Here is a 23,137-nt window from a genome sequence, read left to right as displayed (position 1 = left end):
TCTCGGGGCAACATTGGTCAAAAATAGCACATCTATGTGCTTGTAGATTGGCTATTGTTGGTGAAGCGATTTGGTGTAGACTGAACAAAGTACAACTCAGGTCCAGTTTACTAAGGCTAGAGGGTTTAAGTGGTTAACCTTGGCTGTGTCATACTTGTTAGAATCCATCATTTTTATCAGTTGACACTATCAACAGACACTACGGTGTGTCCTTCAGTGGGAAGTGTGCAATTTGTTGGCAGTCTGTGTTGTACTGCATGTTGTTTTCATTATATTTTTTAACAGCAGTTACTGTACAGTATGTGTCCCACTGTATGCCTCTCTCTCTGCTACTCGGTCTGTTGTTCTGATTTATCAGCAAGCTGTGTGCATCGTGTACAGTCCTGCACATTTAGCTACTGTAGACCACATTCATTGATTTACAATGTGGTGCTGTGATCAGGGATGTGCAGTTTCCGTTGATTGATCTATATGAATTCCTAAGTCTTCCCACTGGAGGGAGCTGTTAGCACTTGCACTTCATCAAGTGTAAAATGTGCCTTTTTTAACCTCACGTGTCACGGCCCTGTAGATGACAGCAGACGTTACCTTTCAGTGGACCATGGCAGGTGGACCTGTCACTTGGTTGCCAAGTATGTCATGCAGGCCTTTTCATGGGAGAGTGGGCAACTCACAGTAAACAAAAACCTTGTCCCTTCGAGTGTTAAATAGTGAAAGCTGAAGTGCAACAGGAAACAGGATGTTACATGCTGACAGGACAGCAGCAGGGGTTTTCAGTTCACTTTTTAAGCAAAGTCTAAAACAAATTACCCAATACACAGTTCTTTAGCGAAACTTCAAATATTTAAAAAAGAACTTCAGTTGTGTTCATTTTCACCTGCACTCAATGAGTCCCAGGAAGCGAATTCAGTCACCAAATCAAGTAAAGTCAAAACAAGTAAAACAAATAAAAGCATACAAAAGAATAGCAATTCAGTATAATATACCAGTATAATAATCATGTACAAAAGTTTACTAATGAAGCTTCCAGGATGTACACACACACACACACACACACACACACACACACACTCACAGATAAAAACCAGCTCAAAGGCTTTTGCGAAGAGAAACGCGTTAAGCCTGCTTTTAATAGAGGTCAGAGTTGATGCACATGTCCTGTCATCTGGCAGGCTATTCCAAACCAAGCAGTCCTTAAAAAACACTTAAACCCTATATACTTAGTTGACTGAAGTCCCCCATGGGTCTATACTAGGCCCCCTCCTTTTTTTCCCCTACGCAGAAAATTGTCGCTAAAAATAGCCAATCTATGCGTTGCGTAATTTTTGCTGAATGTTTGCCCCAGAATAGAGATGCTAAGTGAAAACGGACAGCCTGTTAATACCTTCCCATTGCTAGGACATCCTCATTCCTCCAACCAGTTCACACGGCGACCACAATAACAACAAATCCCTCTTGTTTGATTTTGGATTCAGAACCTGTGTCGTGTGTCAACCCCTCCCCTCTGCCGTCTCTCTCTCTCTCACAAACCAGATCGCAGCGTTGGAGTCGGAGCTGATGCAGCTGATGAAGCAGAACGGTATCCAGGTCAACAACAACAACAATAGCAACAGCAACAACAGCAGCGCCACTCAACAGTACAGCCCCTCCAGGGCCGCTGCCCAGCCCTCATCGTCCTTATTAAGTGGTGAGATTAGCATGCAGCCCACTGTATGGACAGTATTCTCGTATTATACGTGCATGTACATGCATTCTGAACCAGGATTCAGATGTGCAATGTGCATCAGATGTGCAAAAGAAGAGGGTGTACTGTACATTGTGCCCTGTTGTGTGTAGATAAAATGATGCAGTAATGTTAAATGTAGTCCATCATGGTTGTAACAATGTCTTTAGGCTGCTCCCATAACCCTGTCTGATGTTGTTGTCCATTGTCAGTTTACTGTCAACATTAGGAGATTTAAGGATTAACTTATTTCATACAGCAAACATCAGCTCTTAGACACACAGGCTCTCTCTCTCTCTCTCACACACACACACACACACACACACACACACACACACACACACACGCACACACACACACACACACACACACACTCACTGAGAGATCTGTCCTTGGATTAAGAATCGCTCGCATTATAACTCCTCTTGACAAATCCTCTGTCTTCCCTGTTACTGTTATACTATAACATATTTTCACCCTTCACCTCTACGACCTAGACAGCAAGAAAATGCAAGTAATCTGTTTACAACACATCTGTCTCCATTTGTTCTTTTTAAGGTCCCCTGGCTTTATTTTCATGTCTGTGTGTCAGATGTGAAAGGCCCACATATACTGTAGTAGCAATTTGATCTAAACTGACGTGAGTGATGAAGTTATTACCCACATGAAATACTAGCGGCCCTAGTATAGGGTACCAGCGGACTCTGATCAGCTGAGTACATAGGGTTTAAATTATACTGGCCAAAAAAGATTAGCTTAATAAGACACTGTAAAATGAAGGGAGAGGCCACTTTAATACACTGATATGTTTGTCATCATTGTTGTCACTTTGTTCGTGTGTGTGTGTTTGTGTGTGCGTTTGTGCATGCGCGCAGATCTGAGGGAGAGCTCTTCCCTGTCACCCAGTAAAAAGAAGATCTACAAAGCAATGGCCAGAGACAGCATCAGTTCTACAGAGGGAGAGGTTTGTATTTACGCATTTCGGTATCTGTTTTTAACACTAAGATGTCATGATCTTTATTTTCCTTTGAGAGGATGTAGTGGTTGTGTGGTCAGTATATAATCATCAGGGCATTATCTGATGGTTTATCAATATCAGCTGTCCCCGGCTAATATTGAGCACATTAGTTGCTGTTACTTAATTCTTTATTCAGTGTATCTCTTTTGTAATTATAATTTTTTAATTTTTATTTTGTAAGTTTAACTTGCTTGTCATATACAGTATATGAAGCTCTTTGAGTTGCGTTCTATAAGGGTCCAAACAAACAAACAAACAAACTGAATCGACCTGAGCTGCAAATTGACCACAGCAGATGGACATTTTATCTGGTGTGAATTCTGTATGGTTGATGAATCGATGTGTTTGACATCGTTTCGCAATCTCAACATTTTGAAGAGAAATACACAAGACGTTGTTGTTTTTTGCCACACTATGTGTGTATTGTGTACAGTACTATCTTTGTGGGGACCCCATGATGATAGTAAACAGGAAAAAAATAAAAGTGTGACCGTGTGTTCTGTCTGTGTTGTTCTGCAGCACTAATGAATTGTTTGGCACCGTCTGAACCTACAGTCTCTCTCAGTGTGATAATAATAGCCTCTGCCTGCTTCTGGACAAAATGCTCTTGTCCAGTTCCATTACTGTCACTTAGTCAAAAAGAGTAGGCAGAGCTAAGCTTGGATTGGATAAACAACAGGAAAAGGATTTTGATTGGCTGTATGGAAAGCTATGAAGCCTTAAAGGGATATTTCACTTTCAAAAAAACGTTGGGTCATTTTATCATCTACTCAGGCTTTTGTCAGCCCCCCAGACCGTTTTTAAGTTGCTTGATTCAGTATTTAGATATTTGATATTCATTTTATCAGACACGCCCCCTTCCTATACAAACCCATTATGACTTCAAACTACATTTTTAACATGTTAGATTCATCTAAAACACCCGTCTTTGGTTTTGGTAACTCACCCCGCCCTCCTAATACGCGAGGGGGCCGTGTTTTTTCGATAACTTTTTTCATTTATTTTTTATATTATGTTTGGAAAATGAAAAAAAATGTAATACAAAAAAAATAAAAAATAAAATAAGTGAAAAAGTTATAGAAAAAACATGGCCCCCTCGCGTATTAGGAGGGTGGGGTAAGTCACCAGAACCAAGGACGGGTGTTTTTGATAAATCTAACATGGTTATAATGGGTTTTTATAGGAAGGGGGCGTGTCTGATAAAATGAATATCATATATCTAAATACTGAATCAAGCAACTTAAAAATGGTCTGGGGGGCTCACAAAAGCCTGAGTAGATGATGATAAAATGACCCAAAGTTTTTTTGAAAGTGAAATATCCCAGGGGCACGGTGGCGCAGTCGGTAGCGCTGTCACCTCACAGCTAGAAGGTCCTGGGTTCGATTCCCGCCGGGGACGCTGTGGGCACTGGGGGCGTGTCTTCTCCTCCGCGTCATCAGCGCCCATACCCTAGGTGGGGTTGGCGAAAGGGCCTACTCTGTGTGGAGTTTGCATGTTCTCCCCGTGTCTCCTAGGGTAGTTAATACCCTCACAAAAACATGTAGTAATCCTGGTCACTATACCGCCTCCCCCATGACAGCCGGGGCGCCTGATGGAGGGGAAGGGAACTGGTTGGAATAACGTGTTCCTTCCACGCGCTACGTCCAACCAGGGAAACTCCCCCCTGTCAGGTGACAAGAAGGTCAGTTGGCTCTCATGCCTGAAGGAAGCATGAGCTCGGCCCTGGCCTCCCTACTGTGGGGTGACAGGTGTAATACTGGTGTAGGGCTGGTGTAGTGCCCAGGATCACTTAGGAAATTGGCACTGGGTGAAAAAAAATGGGTTACAAAAATCGCGGGATAAAAATTTGAGTAAAAAAAAAAAGAAAGTGAAATATCCCTTTAAGCACTGTACTGGAAAGAGTGGAGACCTGAGACATTCTATAGTCACAGCTCTGAGGGAATTGAGCTTCTGTTATTTTACACTTTTTTCTCTACTCACTTTATCACCTTTGATCAGGCTGAATCTTCACTTCTTTAAGGCACCCTGTAATCTCCCTTTTCACTTTCAGTTTGACATTGTAGGCATTGAGCCATCTTATCCATTACTGTACATAGAACTTCCTGTTTTGATTCCTGTATCTGAACCATTTCTCTCCTCATCCTATTTCTCCCTGTCTCTCTGTTGTATTCTTCTCTTCTCTTCTCTTCTCTTCTCTTCTCTTCTCTTCTCTTCTCTTCTCTCCTCTCCTCTCCTCTCCTCTCCTCTCCTCTCCTCTCCTCTCCTCTCCTCTCCTCTCCTCTCCTCTCCTCTCTCCTCTCTCCTCTCTCCTCTCTCCTCTCTCCTCTCTCCTCTCTCCTCTCTCCTCTCTCCTCTCTCCTCTCTCCTCTCTCCTCTCTGTTCTCAGGTGTCAGAGGGCCTTGGAAGTCCAGCCCACAGTCGGAGTGGTTCAGTGCGCAGCACAGCCTCATGTGAAGGTGGAGCAGTAGCCCTCAGGGTCCCAGGCAGTGCAGAGGGCTCCCCCAGACACACCCTGCTTCAGCAGGGAGCCCACCATGATGGTCAGTACAACCCCACCCACTCAACTGCACCCACTCACCTTCTCACTCACAATGACCTCTCTAAAGGTACACATTAAAACCTGAGTTAAATGAACACAGGATTTTACTGCGTATTTTGGATACTAATTATCGAGGGTGCACTATAGTCAAAAAAGTTCAGAGGCCAAAGGGGTATAATTATTTACAATTTAGACTAAAGTACATTATAATAATGGTCAATGTGTCCACAGGGTCTCAGTCTCCAGTGGTGTCCAGCCCCTCTCTCAGCCTGGAGGAGAACAGCTGCAGACAAGCTTCGGACACTGGGTAAGAGGAGCAGAGAAGAGAAGCTTGTAGTGCTGGAATCATTGGGTCTTTGCTTGTGTTTTACTCAAGTACAGTAAAATCTGGAGTGTCAGAAAGTGTAAAAAGGGACCCTAACGAGTTTTTTTGCCAGACCCAGGGGGTCAGCCTACAGGAGGCTTTGTCGGTCGGTCTGTCCCTCTTTTCCTACCCAGCCATTCAGATTTCAACCACTAGGGGTCTGGCAGAACCAGGTCTCCTGGTCTAGTTTACACTTAAAGAGTCAAATTGAACACAGCTGATTGTATTGTGTGGTAATGTGTAAGGTATATTTTGAGAGGGAAAAAGTAGGTTGATAGGAAGAGGATTTAGTTAATAGCAGACACCCAGCATTTCCCCCAGGAGGACAGTTCTGTTGTACTGTGATGATTACTGCAACACCAGCTGCTTGGTTTAGCAGTGCCCTTTATGTAAAATGAATGAAGTACAGAGAATATTGGGATTAAACAGTATCAAACATTGTTTTCTCACCTTACCGTTGTTCCATTCAGGTTCTCCCTCAGGAAAACCAAGATGAAGGACAGAGACCCCCGGGCCTCCCCTGGAAATAGGTAATCAAATCATCCTTTTACAGATTAGATTATTTAATAATTTCATCAGATTTGATCAGTGTCTCTTGTGCTACTAGCTCCCGCTAGTAGCACAAGAGACACTGATAAACTAAACTGGCTGGCCTACACTCATTTCTGAACTGGAGACTGCAGTACAGAGTTCAGAAACATCATGCTCAATGTGTGAAAATAATATGCAGCATTTGCTATGTTGCATCACATACACTATCCCAGATGGGGCTCTGTAGTGACATTCAAGGGTCACTAATCTCCCTCTCCCTCTCCGTCTCACACACACACGCACACACGCACAGATGCACATAGACAGACTGAAGAGCAGAAAGACAAGAACACACATAGATACATAAGCAAGCACACACATGTACACACAATAGTGCTTTAGGGTGCACATATATTCACCAGTGCCTATAATCCCATGGTAATGGAATGTCCATTACTGTGTTGTCTATGTCTAGACACGGTGAAACTGTTATAATTCTATCCACTAATCTCGATTTCATCCTGTTTCCGTCTCTCCCTCCCTCCCCTTCTCTCTCCATATCTTTCATACTCTTTCTCTCTCTTGCATGTCTCTCTCCCCTCTCTGAATCCCTCTTTCTCTCTCTCTCGTCTCTCTCTCCCCCTCTTTCTCTCTCGTGTCTCTCCCTCCCCCATCTCTTCTCTTTCATACTTCTATCGGCCTCCCCCCCTCTCATCTATCATTCTCTATCACTATCAGTTCCACAGAGGCCTCACTAGAGGACAGCCCAGAGAAACTCAAGGCCAAGGTATGTGAGGTCAGACTCAGTGGTTACATTAGCGTAATTATGACTGATGATTTACTGGCCACTTCACAGTCACATGAAGGGCACTTGTTATTCGTCTCGCTGCCAATGCAGACATCTGACTAGGTGATTGTTGCTTTTCTGCTCTATCATCTTAGCCAGTGTGGTTCTCAAACGGTATGTCGAGGCCCACTGGTGTGCCATGACTCAAGTGCCAGCGTGCCTTGGGATTTGGGGACAGCCGCACATTATTATTGCAATATATACAACTATACAAAAAGTTATGAATTATTTAATGATTTGATTTACTAAGTCAATACTTTGTACTCTCATTTCCCAATACAAAGGCAAATGATATAACCCCTCATAAATATTTAAAGCACTTTCAACCTGCCGTCCCAATTTCGGCCATGTCATTATAGGCCTTGAGAACTTGTAGATCAGCTATTTTTGTTATGAATACAGGTGTGTCTTGAGATTTCGACTTGCCCATTGGTGGGCCTTGTTTACAAAATGTATTTTAAACCACTGATCCATGCAACGTCAGGTTATGAACGTATACCATAGTGCACATGTGTGTACATGTTAACTTCTGCTGAGCGATGGTGTAACAGTATCCTATAAGAGCCTCGAGGTATTCATTATCTACGTAGGTGTGATACTTGAGCATTATATTATGTTATGTTGTTGTTAATGAATGTTAATGACTTGCCTGCTGGTTTCTGTTTGAACAGAATTCTCTTACATGGCCCCACTTCTTCTCCTATTCATATTATTTGGTATTGTATTCCTTATTTTGTCCAATCATACTCTACCTCAATCCACTGAAAGGCAAATTGTTATTGTAAAAGAGGTAAATGGAGTTTGGTGAGAATGTAATAACCATGATCAATGATCATCAAAATGCATAATCGCATCCATCAATTGGATAATTATTTATAAATTGACTCAGTGAGGTGGTATGTTTGATTTTAGTTACATGACTTAAATGAGTATATCATCTGAACTGTCCGTAACCCTGACTAACCTTTCATCTCATGTCACCATGTCTTCACACAAGAGCTTAAACGATAAAGAAAAAATAATCTCTTAGACATGTTTAACACTGTGGTTCACCTTTGATGGGCGTTTTCATGGCCTTGATGAAAGGGAACCTCTGGTTGTCATCGGCGTGACAAATGTGATTTTATTTATTTCTTTATCTTGCGCCAGTGCTGTCCTCTCCACTCTCCCAAGACACCTTCTGAATTTGAGATGAAAGCATTTCAGAACTTACTGTACATTGATTTAAAATGTATGCACTTTTAAGAGTTTTCTGTTGTTGAAGTGGAGACTCAGCCATGAAACCTCAAAGCCAACCATGAAAGGATAAGCTCTTCGTTATGGTTAAAGTGATAGAAGTGGAAGAGTCAGGTTTAGACAAGACTAGAATAAAAGGTTAGGTAACGTAAGATAAAACTTTAGCTTAGGGTAAATGAGGTCGCCCCTGTAGTCTATAGCAGAGTAAAGATAAGGATAGTTTTCAACACCCCTCCATTATACAGTATTTTAAGTTCTTGGACAAAGTATAATGTCTGTTTACTTTGAATCCACATTTCTTGTTTTATTTGGAGGCTAATCAGTTTCCTTTCATAATTATGAAAGCTTGAATACTCTTAATTTCTCTCCAGAAAAACTCATTTGAAAATCAGTTATGTCCGTCCTGGCTCTTATTAAATAATCAATTGTGCCGGCACATCCCTAATGGATGTTTTATTTCTATCATAATTTGTTCAATTTTGTTCCGCCGTCTTTTGCAAGGAATACATTAAATAGTTATAGAATAAACAAAACACACATCAAAATACTTATAATTGAGTGGCATAACTTCAAATTATTATCATTTGTTGCTTTGTACAGGTAAATGATTAATTAATATTTTTTAGCTGAAGCTGAGGAGACTCACAGTCTCACTCTTACCAAAATGATTCTGTATACTCTACATAGACTTTCTATGTAGCCCATAACATGGTTTTAATTGGAACCATTTGTTTCTATGATAATGTAGTAGAATCTAAAGTAGATTTGAAATATGTATCCAGTGGAATCAATGAACCGATTCATACATCTTTTTTCAGTTATACATGGAACCTTTTTGGTTAGAGTGCAGATAGATGTCCACTAGCTAGGACATCACGGAGGCCTTCCCCAAGAATAGCCCTTTTTCTAGAGTTGTTTGTTCTTCTTCAGGGTCCTACTATGAATGACGATCTAAGTGCCAGCAGCACCAGCTCAGTGGAGATAAGTGGAATGCTGAATGAAGCCAAGCTGTCCGGACACTCACACACCCTGGTGCTCTCCTCAGACGAGGTATGCTTTAGCCTGAGCTATACTTAGTTAGCGTGCGGGTTGTTCTCTTCGAAAAAAAAGAATGAATGCCCTATTTTGTACTTCATCATATGACAATGTAGCAGAAATAGCCAATCTACAAGATAACAAGTTGTCTATATTTGGAACATTTTGAATCTTTTTTTTTAAAGTTTGAAACTCATGCGAAAATATGGATGCCAGGATGAAAATGGTTAAGTCTGTCTGTGGGTTTATAAATATTTAATAATTTAAAAGTATTAACAAGAGCTCATGCCTAAATAACTAATTACTAAATTGGATCCACTGGAACACCGTTTTTATTGTAATTTTGTATTTATTTATTTATGCATTTATCTATTTTCATTTCCTGAAAAGTAGCGGTTTTGGACATACAGTAAGAGGTTTCCGCCCGACTGCGATGATAAATAGTTTATAAACTTGTAAAGATAGGATGCATGCTAATCTTCTTCTGTTGTCCTCTCTGCTGCCATGCTAAGAGTCTGGATATGATAGATGATGAGGTGAGACTGACTAAGAGCTGTGTTTGCACCCTGCATGCTTATTTTTGTCTTTGTAGGTCGAATATAACACAGGGAAAGAGCACTGCACGTAACATGTTATCGTGTAGCCTCCATTAAATGATAGATACATTTTATCTTCACTGTCCACAGAGGTTTTGGTGCATGTCTTACAACATTCATAGCATTTTTTATTTGGTCTGTCAGCTCCATTATTCATTATTTAGTAGAATTACTGTTGAAGACATTATTACAGATCTATGTGGTAAAGCTACAGAATAGAGGTTGATTTTGTTTGTCTCAATTGTGTGCGTGTGCGTGCGTGTGCGTGTGCGCGTGTGTGCGTGTAGATCTTAGATGAGGCTCAGTTCCCTAAGCAGCACCAGTGGCAGCACCGCACCGTGTCAGAGTGGACCTCCCAGCAGGTGGCCCGCTGGCTCATGGGCCTCAACCTGGAACACCATATCCCAGAATTCACTGCCAAAAATGTGGACGGGGAACAGCTGCTGCAGCTGGACAGCGCTGAGCTGAAGGTCAGTGGAATGGTCATGTTTCGTACTTCTGTGATTAGCCCACCGTTACAATATGAACTGTACAAATCCCCTTTGTTTGTTCACCGTGTACGATGAGATATGTGGAAGAGATCAGTGATGCTCACCCTTTTTCAGGGACCCCCATTTGATAGAATTTTTTTTTTATCGCTGAGAGCCCAATCTACACTGTAAAATCCTCTGACAGTGTGCAAATGGAACAGAGATTTTTCCGCTCAAAAAGTTACAGACCCATAAGGGTCCATTCGGACCCCTTGGAGGTCCTCTACCTCGGACCTGACCTTTAGAAACACAACTGTGTGTGTGTGTGTGTGTTGCAGGCCCTTGGCGTGACCTCTTCCCAGGACCGAGCCCTGATCAAGAAGAAGATCAAGGACCTCAAAGTGCTAATGGAGAAGGCCAAGAGGAACTACGACAAAATGGAGAAACAGCGCGAGAAGCTACGGAAGAGAGAGATGGAACAGAAACAGGCCGGCAAAGAGGATGCGGCAGAGTGAGATGAATCTATAGCTCCCTCCCCCTTCCTCCCTCTTTTACTGTAGCACCCGCTACCACAGCAAGTAGCATCTCTAGGAAGAGACTCTCAGTGGGGCCGAAACGGGAACCCTGGGGGATGCCTACTCAATTGTTCTTAATAGCTCAGTGGTGGAGCCCCTTGCCGCAACTGTCGCAGAAGGCTGGCTGACTTTTTTACCAAGCAAACTAAACCAAAATGAGTGTACAGTTGAATGCTGCCCCACCCCACCTCCCCCCCCCAACACCTCATCTTACATCCATACTGTGTTTTGTTTTCGGTAGGCTATGTCTTAAGACCTACTCGGTACTATTTATTTTGCTGTTTAATGCTGTAAATTGGGTTTATTTATTCTTATAGAGAGTATGTTTTAGAAACAAAAGAAATCACCTCATTCCCTTTCCTGAACATATCAGCTTTAGAGCAATCTGTGTTACCATTTGGATGTGTATCAAAGCACCTTTAGACATAATGTACATAATACAGCGATAAAGATATGAGGATCTGTCTACTGTGCCATTTTTGATAGAAGGAACTATCTATGTCCTGTTCAGATACATGGATCTATGGACTCTCATAGCTTTGACAAAGCACATACTGTATGTACTGTACACGGGGACAGTGGTGAATATACAGTATATATATATATATATATATGGCGCAATTCTCACATGTCACCACAAGGTGTCTCCATGCTGCTCACCTTCACTGCTGAACTAATGCAACACTGGAACTTCTCATTCGAGGCGAGACTGAGATACAGCAAGAATCAAGTTTTTATTGAGAGAAATTAGTTTCTCTCACACCTTTCAAGAACACTGGAAGACAAGTCGGAAACACTGGATATTAAAACTACTGCACCGGTTTGTTCACTGCTCCTCACGGTATATCTGTACCATTATGAAAAGCAATTCCCAAATTATGAAGGATATTACAAAATAAGAAATGACTTGGCACTGTTGGAGATTGCGGGTACAATGGAAACTGGACTGTAACATACTTACCTGTACACTACAAACAAACTAAATGACAAACAGGATGATGAAACCTCCTGCATATGCATAACATGCTTTGACTCCTCCTATAACCTGCTTTTGACCTCTTTTTCTATTCTCTTAATAACAAAGTAATACCCAACCGCTGCCTTTAGAAAAATCTAGAGTCTAGAATTCTTTCTATTTCATTTTTGGTCTGGAACAATATCTGCTTCTGTGTGTGTGTTGGAATACACCGACCGGTCCAGTCACTTGGTGATGGTTTTGACTTTTTATTACTTTTGTTTGAAAAATTACACAGAGTTCATCCTTCATCAGAAGGCTGTCCATGTCAACCTTTAACTTTGATTTGATTTAGCACTTTTGATCTCTGGAATATTTTGTTGCATTTTAATTATTACAGTAGGTCACCTTATAGAGAGGATATATCTCTGTGGTCATTGTTATTAGAATGGTATAAGAATGCAGTATTGGGCCGGTGCAAAGTGCAGGACACAATCTTAATTGTGGTTGTAAGACTGTTGGCCATTAGAGTTGTCCCACATGTGGATTTAAACATTGCAGATAAAGGAAACATGCAATGTACTATAATGTCACTTGATTTTGTTGTGAGACTGGAGGCTCAAAGCATTTTATTTTTTACTTAAATTTAAAGTACAAATCACCACTGAAAGATATTTTTGTCAGTTATAAATGCAATACTGTAATTGTCTTCTGATTACAAAGCTCGCTGAAACAGTCGCTCCCTGTAATTCTCATGCCCTGCAGGAATCATTCCATGCGTTTACATTTTTAATGTCATGACAGCAGTGTCACTATGAAGCTACTGAAGGCAGCTTTGGTCACAATTCCCGTTTTGTCTTATGTCTTACTGCCTGGTGTTTCAGTCAGAGGGTCAAGAGCCAGAACAGACTTGAGTAACAAACGTCTAACTTGTGAAGTGATGCCTCCATGCAATGCCACAAACGTTATTCTGGCATCATTAATATGTTAATGTTATTTATTATTTACGTATTTAATGAAGCATCTAACTATTGTTTATGATAACTTATGCAACAGTAGAGTATTAACACCTAATTATAATTTATCCAGAATTGTATGATTACTACTTTTTGCCAAAAAAAAAGAATTAAAAATGTTCCTGGAAAAACGATTTTTAGATTCTAATGGTTGTCATCAAATGAAGTGATTATTACCAGTGATGATTTGTATGTCGACCCATTTTTAATTGCGTAACGACCGCAAAAGACCATCCTTCTCCTCTGAGCTTGAGTTGGTTGTTACCCATCCTCTTATACTGCTTATAAAGTACTGATTAACCTGGCCATAATGTAACCTTAAAAACTGTTTTGTAACACTTCCGCCATTGTGTGAATACCCCCCACTGACTCTCCTGTCAGTCTGTCGATAGACGGCACTCTCGACTTTTGTATTTACAGAAAAACGCTCAAAGCAATACTCTCCATTATCCCTGAAAGAACCTTGTTTTATATCAATATGTGGTGCACTATCACGGTGGCTGCTGGGGGTCGATTAAGGTCACACGCAGTTGATCAAGCTCGACTGGTCTGATGAAACCAGCGTATTGATGAAACCATGTTATGGTCCCAGCAGAAGAGGGAAAAAAAAAAAAAACGAGATTGTTTTAAGTACAGTGTTATCCTTGTCTGCAAGGTTTTATGGGCTGTTCAGCTTTCCTGTGCATAGGAAAGTGTATGAGCTAAAGATAATCACCACAAACTGATAGAGGCTTTCACTGTTTAAAAAGCTACACTTATACTTCATCTCTTTTTTTTTTTGTCTTTTCCTTGCTCTCTTATTTTGCATTTTGAAAAGATGAAAGGGCAGCTACCTGTCACACTGAATAAAAGGTGCGGTTACTGTCAGCGATTTGCTTCTGTTCACTATTTTGTTACAGCCCTGCACATTTTGCTGTCCGTGTTATTCTTCAAAGCACAATTTCCAAGCAATATACTTACCAATGTATACTAAACAACGGTCAGCAGAAGTTCTTTACACACCCTATTGGATGTGGTAAAACTCTCCAACTTCACACTCATACAGTCAAATATGCAGTAGTCCATTATAGTGCTCCATAAGAATTTAATAGCAAGCTTCTGTCATGGCCGTGCTCTCTCCACATAGGACAGGGTCTGTTTAAACCTTATTTATTAAAATCATGTGACCAGCCATTCATATTCCTCATGATGTCATAAGGACTATGTTAGATGACTATGGGAGGTACATACTTTAATGGTCTAGTGTCAACCACACTCACTTTTAGCTCTCTAATCCCTCCCTCCCTCCATTCTATTTATATCCAGCATAATTAAAATCTATTCTAGGGCTACTGCAACTCTCTCCTTTCACTTCCCTCTCAACCTCTCTTTTTCCCCCTATTAAATTTGTATTCCTTCTTTCATTATTGACCTCCCGTTTACCCTATGGCACGGTTCACAGAGGATCATCAAACCTCTGGGTATGAGGCATGCTTCCCACCATAATCTTCATTGTTTGTGAGTTCATCTCAAATTTTCTCCATGCTGTGTTGAGAACATTACTGCCAGTGTCAGCCAGGGGGGCAGAGCCATACTTAGGTCCGGGCCACAGGGCATTCATGGAAGAGCTGACCCCCCAGCAGCAGGCTCTCAGGGAGCTGAAAGCACGGTTCCTAAAGGCCTTGCTAAGGAACGATGCCCAGGAGGTGCAGACTATCATCCAGAAGACCAACCTGGATGTAGACATAGTGCTTGACGTGGAGGATTCTAACATGGTCTTGGCTTCATACAAGAAAGGTAGGGAAAAAACTCTGAATGAGGTACAGTATGCCTGCAGTGCAGGTTGTGCAGTGTCCTACCAGAGCAGCTCAAGCCAACCGAATCAGTTATGATGTTTGAAAGCACCTGCACTTGTGTATGGTTCCTTTTTCCTTTTATAATTTAATTAAGATGCCTACATTTTGTTTCCTACGGTTGCTTTGAGCGCTAAGTAAATGAAGTTTTATTGTCATTGTTAAGTATCATTGTTGTCTTGTTGGTTGGTGGGTTACAAAGGAGGAACATGTCATGCTTAAGGATTGATTCATGTTAATTATTTACATCACTCATTCAGAGTATTTTAGTGTTTATTCTTGCAAAGCCCTGATCATTATTATTTTACCATACACAGACATAAGAGGACTAATTCATACAGATACAGATGATTAGAACATCATACAAAGCATGTGACGGAACAATAATATTGTGGTTGAGCATTTCAAAGCCATTGGACAAAACAGAGGAATTCTTCTAGAGTTTCGCCACTAGGTGGCAGTAACTGCCCACTGGAGACATGCCACACACAGGTCCTCCTGTGTAGGACTCTAGGGTCATTGTATTTTTGTGGTCAGCGGAATGGATGACCCACTGCGGCAAACCATTCTGACCTATAACACCAAGTCAAAAATCTATTCTGCTTAAACATACACTGTGAGTTACACAGTAAGTTAAACATTCTTGTTTTCCTCCTTATCTTTACAGGTAACTGGTTGCCAGACGAAAAACTGGAGAGGTCATGGGCGATGGGTCTCCATGTGTGCATGATGTACAATGCCTTGGCGTCAGCGCTAGTCCTCCTCATGAATGGTGCAATGATCAATCCAGTGCCCAACGGGAAAACCCCGCTTCATGTCGCCTGCTCGGTCTCCCACGCCGACTGCGTGGCTCTGCTCTTGGCCCACAACGCCAGGGTTGACATTCTATCTCTGAGCGGCCACACAGCCCTCCACCACTGCACCACCAGGGAGTCTGTGGACTGTGCCAAGCAGGTCATCCTCAAAGGTCAGGAGAGCAACCGGAGGAGGATGGCGAGAGGGAGAGAATGATAGAGGGAAGGGTACAAGTAAAGGAGAGGTATCGGCAGGGAAGGATAGGTGATGGATGGATGTATCGGTATGGCAATGGGGTACTGGCCATCTGTATCTTTGGATGAATGGATTACATTCTAAAAAAAAAAAATCCCCGTAGAAGGACACTGACAGCAAAACTGACAGTTATTGCTATTTAAAATGTTCCCTCATAGGTGGAAAAGTGAACATGCCCAGTCAGAACAGAGAGGAGGACACACCACTACACATAGCGGCCCGGTTTGGTGTCCCAGAGCTGGCAGCTCTCTACTTGGCCCATGGAGCAGCTGTGAACGCAGTCAATGCCCGCCTGGAGACGCCGCTGTTCACTGCGGTCTACTGGGCCTTCGACATGAAGGACCAGACGTATAGCCAAAACCACCAGCTGGTCTGCCGCATTCTGCTGGACCACAAAGCAGGTGAGACTGAGATTGAGGCACAATTGCTGGTGTTCACAACCAGAGAAGCAGCTTGGAATGCTGGACTTTTTGACATAACACTGCTTAAACAGTAAAATCCTGAGTGTTAATCCTGAGGATTTGTTAAATAAACCATACAAACCATTGCATCTTCAAATTCCACCTTGTTCTCAGCTTTCAGTAACTAAATAATATAGATTTTAGGTTTATCATTAGAAGGAACTCATTTTAGCTTAAAATTAGTTCCTTCTAATGATAAACCTAAAATCTATATTAAAAACTATGCTTTTGTCTTCATTATGACCAAAAATATGATGATGATCACTTACTGTATCTGTACAAACCACTTTATTTCAGTTTGAGTCTCGCTGATTATGGGTCTCAGTCCCCAGTACTCAGATGTTAGACGAAGTGGATTTGACTCATTCTCTCCACTCATTAGAAGCCCTCTCTTCCAGACCCCAACCTCAAAGAGATAGACCTCAAGACCGCTCTTCACAAGGCAGCCTGGAGCTTCGACCACGTCCTGATACAGATGCTGCTGGAGGCCGGGGCAGACACTCACGTCACGGACATGAACGGCTGTGGCCCTATCCATTACTTCCTCAAGGTGATTGACGTGAGGCCCATGGCCATCCATGAGCTCTGCTTCCAGCTGATGCTCAACCACACCACCGCACGATTCTACCCGCCCCAATTCCACAAGGTACAGTGTGAGGCAGCTGCAGATAGGAAGATCAGACATTTCTTTTGTATTCCACCTAGACAGGGTGGCAATGACTCCAGTCCAGAGGTGTTCCCGATTCGGTCCCTGGCTCCACCTGGTATAATTTTGAAGTGTTCTTGAGCAAGACATTGAATTGTTCTTGATGAGCAGGTTGGTGCCTTGCATGGCTGCCTCTGCCATCGGTTTTATGGGGGAATGAATGTAATGCATAATTTGTAAAGCGCTTTGGATAAAGGTGCTATAGAAATGTAGATGTCTTTCAGGCAGTGGCTTCTGATGTTACTCTTTTAAATCTATGAGGAGAGCTAATTGTTGGGGACATGGCTGATGGTTAGTCAAAAGGTGGAGCAAACCTGCGGATTGAAATTTGCTATGTGTTGGTATTCCAGGTGTTGGAGGCCTGCTATGACTACCCTGGAGTGGTAGAAATCATGGTCAATGTATTTGAACACTTAAAACCAACCAGGAATTGGAGAGCTGCCATTCCAGATGAATGCTATCAGGTAGAGAGTCTACCTGATAAATAAAGAGTTAATAATACTGGATAAGAATATTAGAATAGAATTGCTACTGTCTTTTATACAGTGTGTGTGTGTGTGTGTGTGTGTGTGTGTGTGTGTGTGTGTGTGTGTGTGTGTGTGTGTGTGTGTGTGTGTGTGTGTGTGTGTGTGTGTGTGTGTGTGTGTGTGTGTGTGTGTGTCGTGTGTGTGTGTACATATATATTATGTTTTATATTATATTATTTTATTTATTCCAACTGTAATTCTCCATTTCTGTTATGACACCACTTTTCAACATTCATGTCTTATGTTGTCCCTGTTTATTTTGGTCTCTCCAGCGGCATGAAGGATTCTATGACTCTCTCTTCGCCGTGTGTAGCAACACTCCTCGTACCCTCCTCCACCTGGCCAGGTGTGCCATCCGCACCCAGCTGCGTGGGCGCTGCCACACAGGCGTTGGACAGCTGCCCCTGCCGCCCCCCATCAAGAAATATTTACTCCTGGAACCTGAGGGGATTCTGTATTAGAGACAACGTTTCAAAACATTTTCAATGGAATTTTCCAGTCTTGTTTGAAGATGGCGATGCAGTGTTGGTTGTGTCAAACACAACATTGACTAGCACTTTGCAGAGCCATTCCAGCATGACAAGAGTGAATAGTGGATTTAAGAAATTGCATTTATCCTCTTGCTTTGCAGAGCATTCAGACAGGTAAAGACAAATTGGAAGTTACTGTAGCCATTGCCCAACAATGACATTAGTAACTTATAAAAGGCCAAAACATGGGCAAAAGACCGGCAAGCCTTTGGGCTTTCACGCATTATAGAACATAATGTTCTTGAACCCATATTATGGCAAATGTCACTGAATAATGTGAATGATCACAACCGCAACAATAACAATAGCGGCATCAACAAATAAGTCGATACTGAATAAATAAGTATGAGTAAATACACCTTTCCTACATACTAGTAGTACTGGTTTTGCCATGTCACTGTCAGAGTGTATGAGCTTGCACATGAGCCAAAGGTCAATCATTGTTGTTGAATTATATGTGAAGATATCAGCCTGTATTGTGGATCACAGGTTATCACGGATCAAACATGGATCACTGCACTGATAATAGTGATAAATGTTTGCACTGTAGTACCGACCAAAGCTCGATCTTAACCTCTGGCCTTGTTTGTTGTGCAGTGCAGGGCCATTTGACTGTTTATTATAGAGCTGATCCTCTCTTTCATTGCACGCTCTTCCTTCTCTCTCAGCATTTTCACTTCTCTCTCTTTCCATTCACAGAATATATGTTCCCAGCACAGTAAAATCCTGAGCATTAAATTAATGCCTATGATCTTACCGTGCACTTCTTTCCCTCCATTTGTCTTCCTGTCCTTTCCCTACTGGTCCTTTCCCACTCCTCTGTGACTCATCATTGCTCTCTCTCTCTCTCTCTCTCTCTCTCTCTCTCTCTCTCTCTTATTTACAAGGATCCAAACCTCCCTGGCAACCAGCCGCTCTGCTAATTGTCAAAGATCACGCTCTGATACTCTGTAATCGGCAGAGCAAACACTTGACAAGATACTCCACAGCAAGTGCTTTTTTTTTTCTTCCACAAATGTGCCAGCTTCGTTTGTCCATGGACTAGAGTCCTTACAGTGGTTTATAGAAGTAGTACTTTTTTTTTTCCACCTCAAATTTTCCAAGTACTGTACGGGTATGGCCTGTACGTGTGGCTTCATCTGAAGGTCTTGGTCCTTCCAATCCATACAGTAAAAGTGACTTGGGTCTTGATCCTAGTCCCTACAATGGGCTGTAATGGTGCGAGTAGCTATTATCCACACGTTAGGTATAATTTAACATTGAGCGATAATGCCAGTCTCCTGTATATAAAGAGGCTCTCTGGAGAGCAGGGCTGAATGAAGAGGGAGAGGTATCAGAGCTATTACTGCAGCTCTTTTGTTAAGGGAACTACCAAAGAGAAGGGAGTGAACCTGAGGCTATAAGAATGAGAGTTCTTAACTTTCTATAATGAGGATTGAGATAAAAAAAAATAGAATGGCGTTCAATGTCTGCCTTTTTCCTTGTCTGCAGTTGTATAACCAAATGGTACTAGCAGTCTAAAGAGTGTCACACAAAAACGTCTGAATAAAGAGTAAAGGGTTATAATTTGATCATGAATACGTTGTACAAAGGCTCTTCATGTAAGGGTGTGTCTGACTGCTATTTTTTCACAAGCAATTTGATAGTCTATTATTCTATACTGGATGTGTTTAGAATGCCTTATCAAATATGGCATCTTCTAGTTGCATTTTCTATGCTAACAATTCACGATGAATGAGTGATAACCGGTACATCCTGTACTTTGATACTAATTAGTGTTGCAGAGCCTTTAATGAGCCAGCATGCACAATAGCAGTACCCTGACTCTGTTTGATTTGAATGTAACAGAGACTTGATTAGTATGTAACAGGATGTAACATTACCCTAATATTTATGTCAATATTGTTGCAATGAAAAAGGTAGGCTATGTTACTCATAGATTTGTTAATCACTGAGGTGTGTGATCCAGGTCTTAATTGTGCAGATTGGCTACACATGTGGGATTACTACTTTCTAAAAGACAATGGAGCCATGTGAATACATATCCTCTTGAGTTTGTACTGTTTGTACTGTACTGTTTAATATGACCCGTCCTACGACAAAGAGGGGAAATGATAAACGGAACAACACAGCATAAGGATGGCGACAGGGCTGGCTGCTCCAAAGGAGAGATGAAGCCTGGCTTCGACCACCATCCATTTCTGGTGAGAGTTGCACACTCTCCTCCCCAAACACCAAGGCATTCTGCCAGTTCTTTCACCCATTTCCTCAGAGTGAAATCCAATTGTACTACTGTATGAATACTCACTGAAACAGATGTTTGTACTAGAGTGCTGGTGATATCTTCATAAGCACTAATGAGCTAGCTACAGTTCATCTTTTTGTATGGACACATTGGGTTACAGTAAAATAAACTGTCAGGTGGTGTTACTGTGCATGTAGACCTAATAAGTGAAACAATTACTAGTCATAGTTTGCTTTTGTGGCTGAAATGTCTTCTTAAATCATACTTTCTTCCTAAATATTCACTTAAAAAGAGTAAAGAGACATTTAGAAACAGTAGATTTATGTTCTTCAAGTGTTTGGGTTCATCTAAGATTCATTCTTATTTTCTTTCTTAACTTTAAGATCAACTAACACTTATCTTAAAGCCTCACTATGTAACTTTTCTTTATGAATAAAATGTAATTTTGTCCAATCTGTATGTTAATACATAATATAACTTATACAACTGTGGTGGTAGTATTTTGTCTCCTTGCTCTTCTATTGAGACATTTAGATCGTGTCAAAGGTCATGTCTCACCTAGACACAGGATCTGACATGAATTTAGACCTGATGGTCAAGATTCAATGTATCCCCCGAGCAAGCAGGCCGGCTCGATTAGCTCAATGGTAAAAATATCAGCACTTGGGTTCAAATCTGGGGTACAAGAGGAAAGTTACATAGAGCTGCTTTAAGTTGAAACCTTTATTTATTTGTTTAACTGAAAATCATTGAGGCATTTATTGTAGGACTAATGCCAATAACATAGTGTTTAGCTATAGGCTACTGTTGTTAGTGTTTATACACTAGCAGCTGGGTCTACTGTATAACGCTATGGTTAGAGGTTAAATAGGTATCGCTACTTCATTGCTATACATTTAGAACAGTGATTAAACTTGAGGCAAATCCAGGGTACAATTATAAATAATGTGAATAGGTTTATCTTTAATATTACATAAGACAACCTCTATATCCACATCTATAGAGCAAGAGTTCCATTATATTTCATAAACTCTGTTGTGAATCCAGCTGTAGAAGCCTATATCTGGCCAAGGGGGCATTCCTCTTTAGATGAGCAGTAGATGTTTTGTGTCCCGCATGTGCTACAGAAGAAGCAAGCAAACTACACACACACACACACACACACACACACACACACACACACACACACACACACACACACACACACACACACACACAGCCCAATTCCCACCCACATTGCTGTAGTATCATCTGGAAGAAGGCCAATGATTTTCCCAGTCCAGGGTGCAACAAGACCTAACATGCACTCTTATCAAGCCCTGTAGTTGGCAACAGAGTGCACTGCTATTGATCATTAAACTACAGCTAACAGAGTTACATAACTGAATCGTGCTGTATTCCAAGAAGACATATTACTTACCATGAACAGCTTTACCACACGTTTCAGATTCCACAGAGCAGTCACAACAATCACTTATTTTGTTGTCTGTATATAAATGGGAAAGATGAAAAACAAAAACGCATGCACGTCCCGATGTCCAAAACAATGGGTGCTGGATAAGAAGGGGGAAAAAATAAACCATGTAGAATAGAGCAAAAGATCCACAAACCTAGCTAAAGCTCCTATTAAGATGTTTTTTATTTATTGCAGTGACATTTCGAGCCAGGCTCTTCTCCAGACTTCTGGATTTATACAAGGAGGATATGAGAGAATAGAAGAGGGCTATGTATGGTATCAACCTTGAGAAGCAATGTGAAGCAGAAACAATGTGTGAATTGTCGAGGTGTCAAAAGTGGAACCTAGAGAGAGGTGGAGCGAAATACCACCGTGTAAATGTAACAATAGCTGTGTAAAAATGGACCTGTTACATTAACACTCTGGATTTGACTGTGTAGGGGTGCGAGTCAGAGGCAGGGGTCCAAAATCACATCATCACTCGCTCCAGTGTGGGGATTAAAGCACTAAAGTAAAGCAGAACAGGACGGCCTGTTCTCAGCCCCATATTGGCAGCCGGCCATAAATAACCACTGGCCTCTGCTTGTCTCAGTGCTCTGTGTGGAAGTGAAGCGACGTTTCGGAAAACAAGTTGCAGAGACAGAGAAGTGAGTGGAAGGCGTGTGGGAGGACATTTGGGGAGGTGACCAGTTAAAACCCACGAGGAGGGCCAGAGGAGCATGTGACATTTGTTTTGTATGACTTGTGCACATCCAGAGAAACACCCAAACTACAGTACAATGTTTACTGCTGACCTTCTTGGCCAAGTATCTCTCGTAAAAGAGATTTTAATCTCAATGGAGTATGGGACTGACTTGGTAGAATAAAGGTATAGACCACAACCGAGACAAATCGGTCGGAAATCAGTTTGCTGGTTTGTAGTCCGTTTGAGTGGTTGTGATTGTTGTCTCCAGAAGATGCTTCGCCACCAGAAGCAAATGTTTTACTCCTTTGCTCGTATAGAATGGAAGTGAACACTGGAGATGAATTTGTGTGACCGTGTGGCGCTAGAGGAAAGGCCATGGGAGCACCAAAATAAGTAGGGCTCAAATGGACATTTTGGCCTACGGGTGGCACTAGGGCAAAGGCTATTGGGGCAACAAAATCAGTATAGAGGCCATGGCTCATTGTCTTGCTCAAGACACTTGTTTGTCACTGAGTTGATCTGCTTGGGGCCAGATCCATTTACAGTAGGAGACTTAGAAAATTAAAGCATCTCAAAACAAAATGTTACTGTCTGCTGGGAAATGTTTTATGGATGTATAGCTGTCTGAAACACTGATGCTATTACCCAGACGAAAATGGTTTTCATATTTTTATATGGTGTTCTGCCTGACTATACTCCACAGAGATGATTTATCAGCCTACATTTTATAGTATCCCTT

At 41.6% G+C, this 23,137-nt stretch overlaps 2 protein-coding genes across 4 annotated transcripts in view; both read left to right on the top strand.

Moving 5' to 3' along the window:
* Window positions 1–13,733, top strand: part of ppp1r9a (protein phosphatase 1, regulatory subunit 9A) — an 84,218-nt gene extending 70,485 nt beyond the window's left edge. For all 3 annotated transcript variants that reach the window (XM_080443051.1, XM_080443052.1, XM_080443050.1), the window contains exons 11-19: window positions 1,534–1,687; window positions 2,599–2,687; window positions 5,129–5,282; window positions 5,513–5,588; window positions 6,116–6,175; window positions 6,915–6,963; window positions 9,190–9,309; window positions 10,178–10,360; window positions 10,699–13,733. In XM_080443051.1, coding sequence (XP_080299177.1) covers window positions 1,534–1,687; window positions 2,599–2,687; window positions 5,129–5,282; window positions 5,513–5,588; window positions 6,116–6,175; window positions 6,915–6,963; window positions 9,190–9,309; window positions 10,178–10,360; window positions 10,699–10,875 — 1,062 coding nt within the window. In that variant the 3' untranslated portion in view covers window positions 10,876–13,733. The remainder of the gene's footprint in view (window positions 1–1,533; window positions 1,688–2,598; window positions 2,688–5,128; window positions 5,283–5,512; window positions 5,589–6,115; window positions 6,176–6,914; window positions 6,964–9,189; window positions 9,310–10,177; window positions 10,361–10,698) is intronic.
* A 547-nt stretch (window positions 13,734–14,280) lies between these two features.
* Window positions 14,281–18,361, top strand: asb4 (ankyrin repeat and SOCS box containing 4). The gene is made up of 6 exons (XM_080442491.1): window positions 14,281–14,682; window positions 15,406–15,705; window positions 15,947–16,189; window positions 16,648–16,895; window positions 17,306–17,419; window positions 17,755–18,361. Exons 1-6 carry the CDS (start codon window positions 14,376–14,378, stop codon window positions 17,941–17,943), a joined length of 1,401 nt encoding a protein of 466 aa, XP_080298617.1. The 5' UTR covers window positions 14,281–14,375; the 3' UTR covers window positions 17,944–18,361.
* The last annotated feature ends 4,776 nt before the right edge of the window (window positions 18,362–23,137 follow it).

The sequence above is a fragment of the Gymnoscopelus braueri genome, assembly GCF_963280865.1.
Source record: "Gymnoscopelus braueri genome assembly, chromosome: 11".
NCBI classification, from domain to species: Eukaryota; Metazoa; Chordata; class Actinopteri; order Myctophiformes; family Myctophidae; genus Gymnoscopelus; species Gymnoscopelus braueri.
This window is presented reverse-complemented; position numbering and strand designations above follow the sequence as displayed.

What these genes read in the sequence shown, in the direction of transcription:
- asb4 (XM_080442491.1), top strand. Translation starts at nt 14,376, where the DNA reads ATGCTTCCCACCATAATCTTCATTGTTTGTGAGTTCATCTCAAATTTT. An exon ending in ACCCGCCCCAATTCCACAAG is followed by an intron (nt 16,896 to 17,305) that starts GTACAGTGTGAG and finishes TTGGTATTCCAG; the next exon opens with GTGTTGGAGGCCTGCTATGA. An exon ending in TTCCAGATGAATGCTATCAG is followed by an intron (nt 17,420 to 17,754) that starts GTAGAGAGTCTA and finishes TGGTCTCTCCAG; the next exon opens with CGGCATGAAGGATTCTATGA.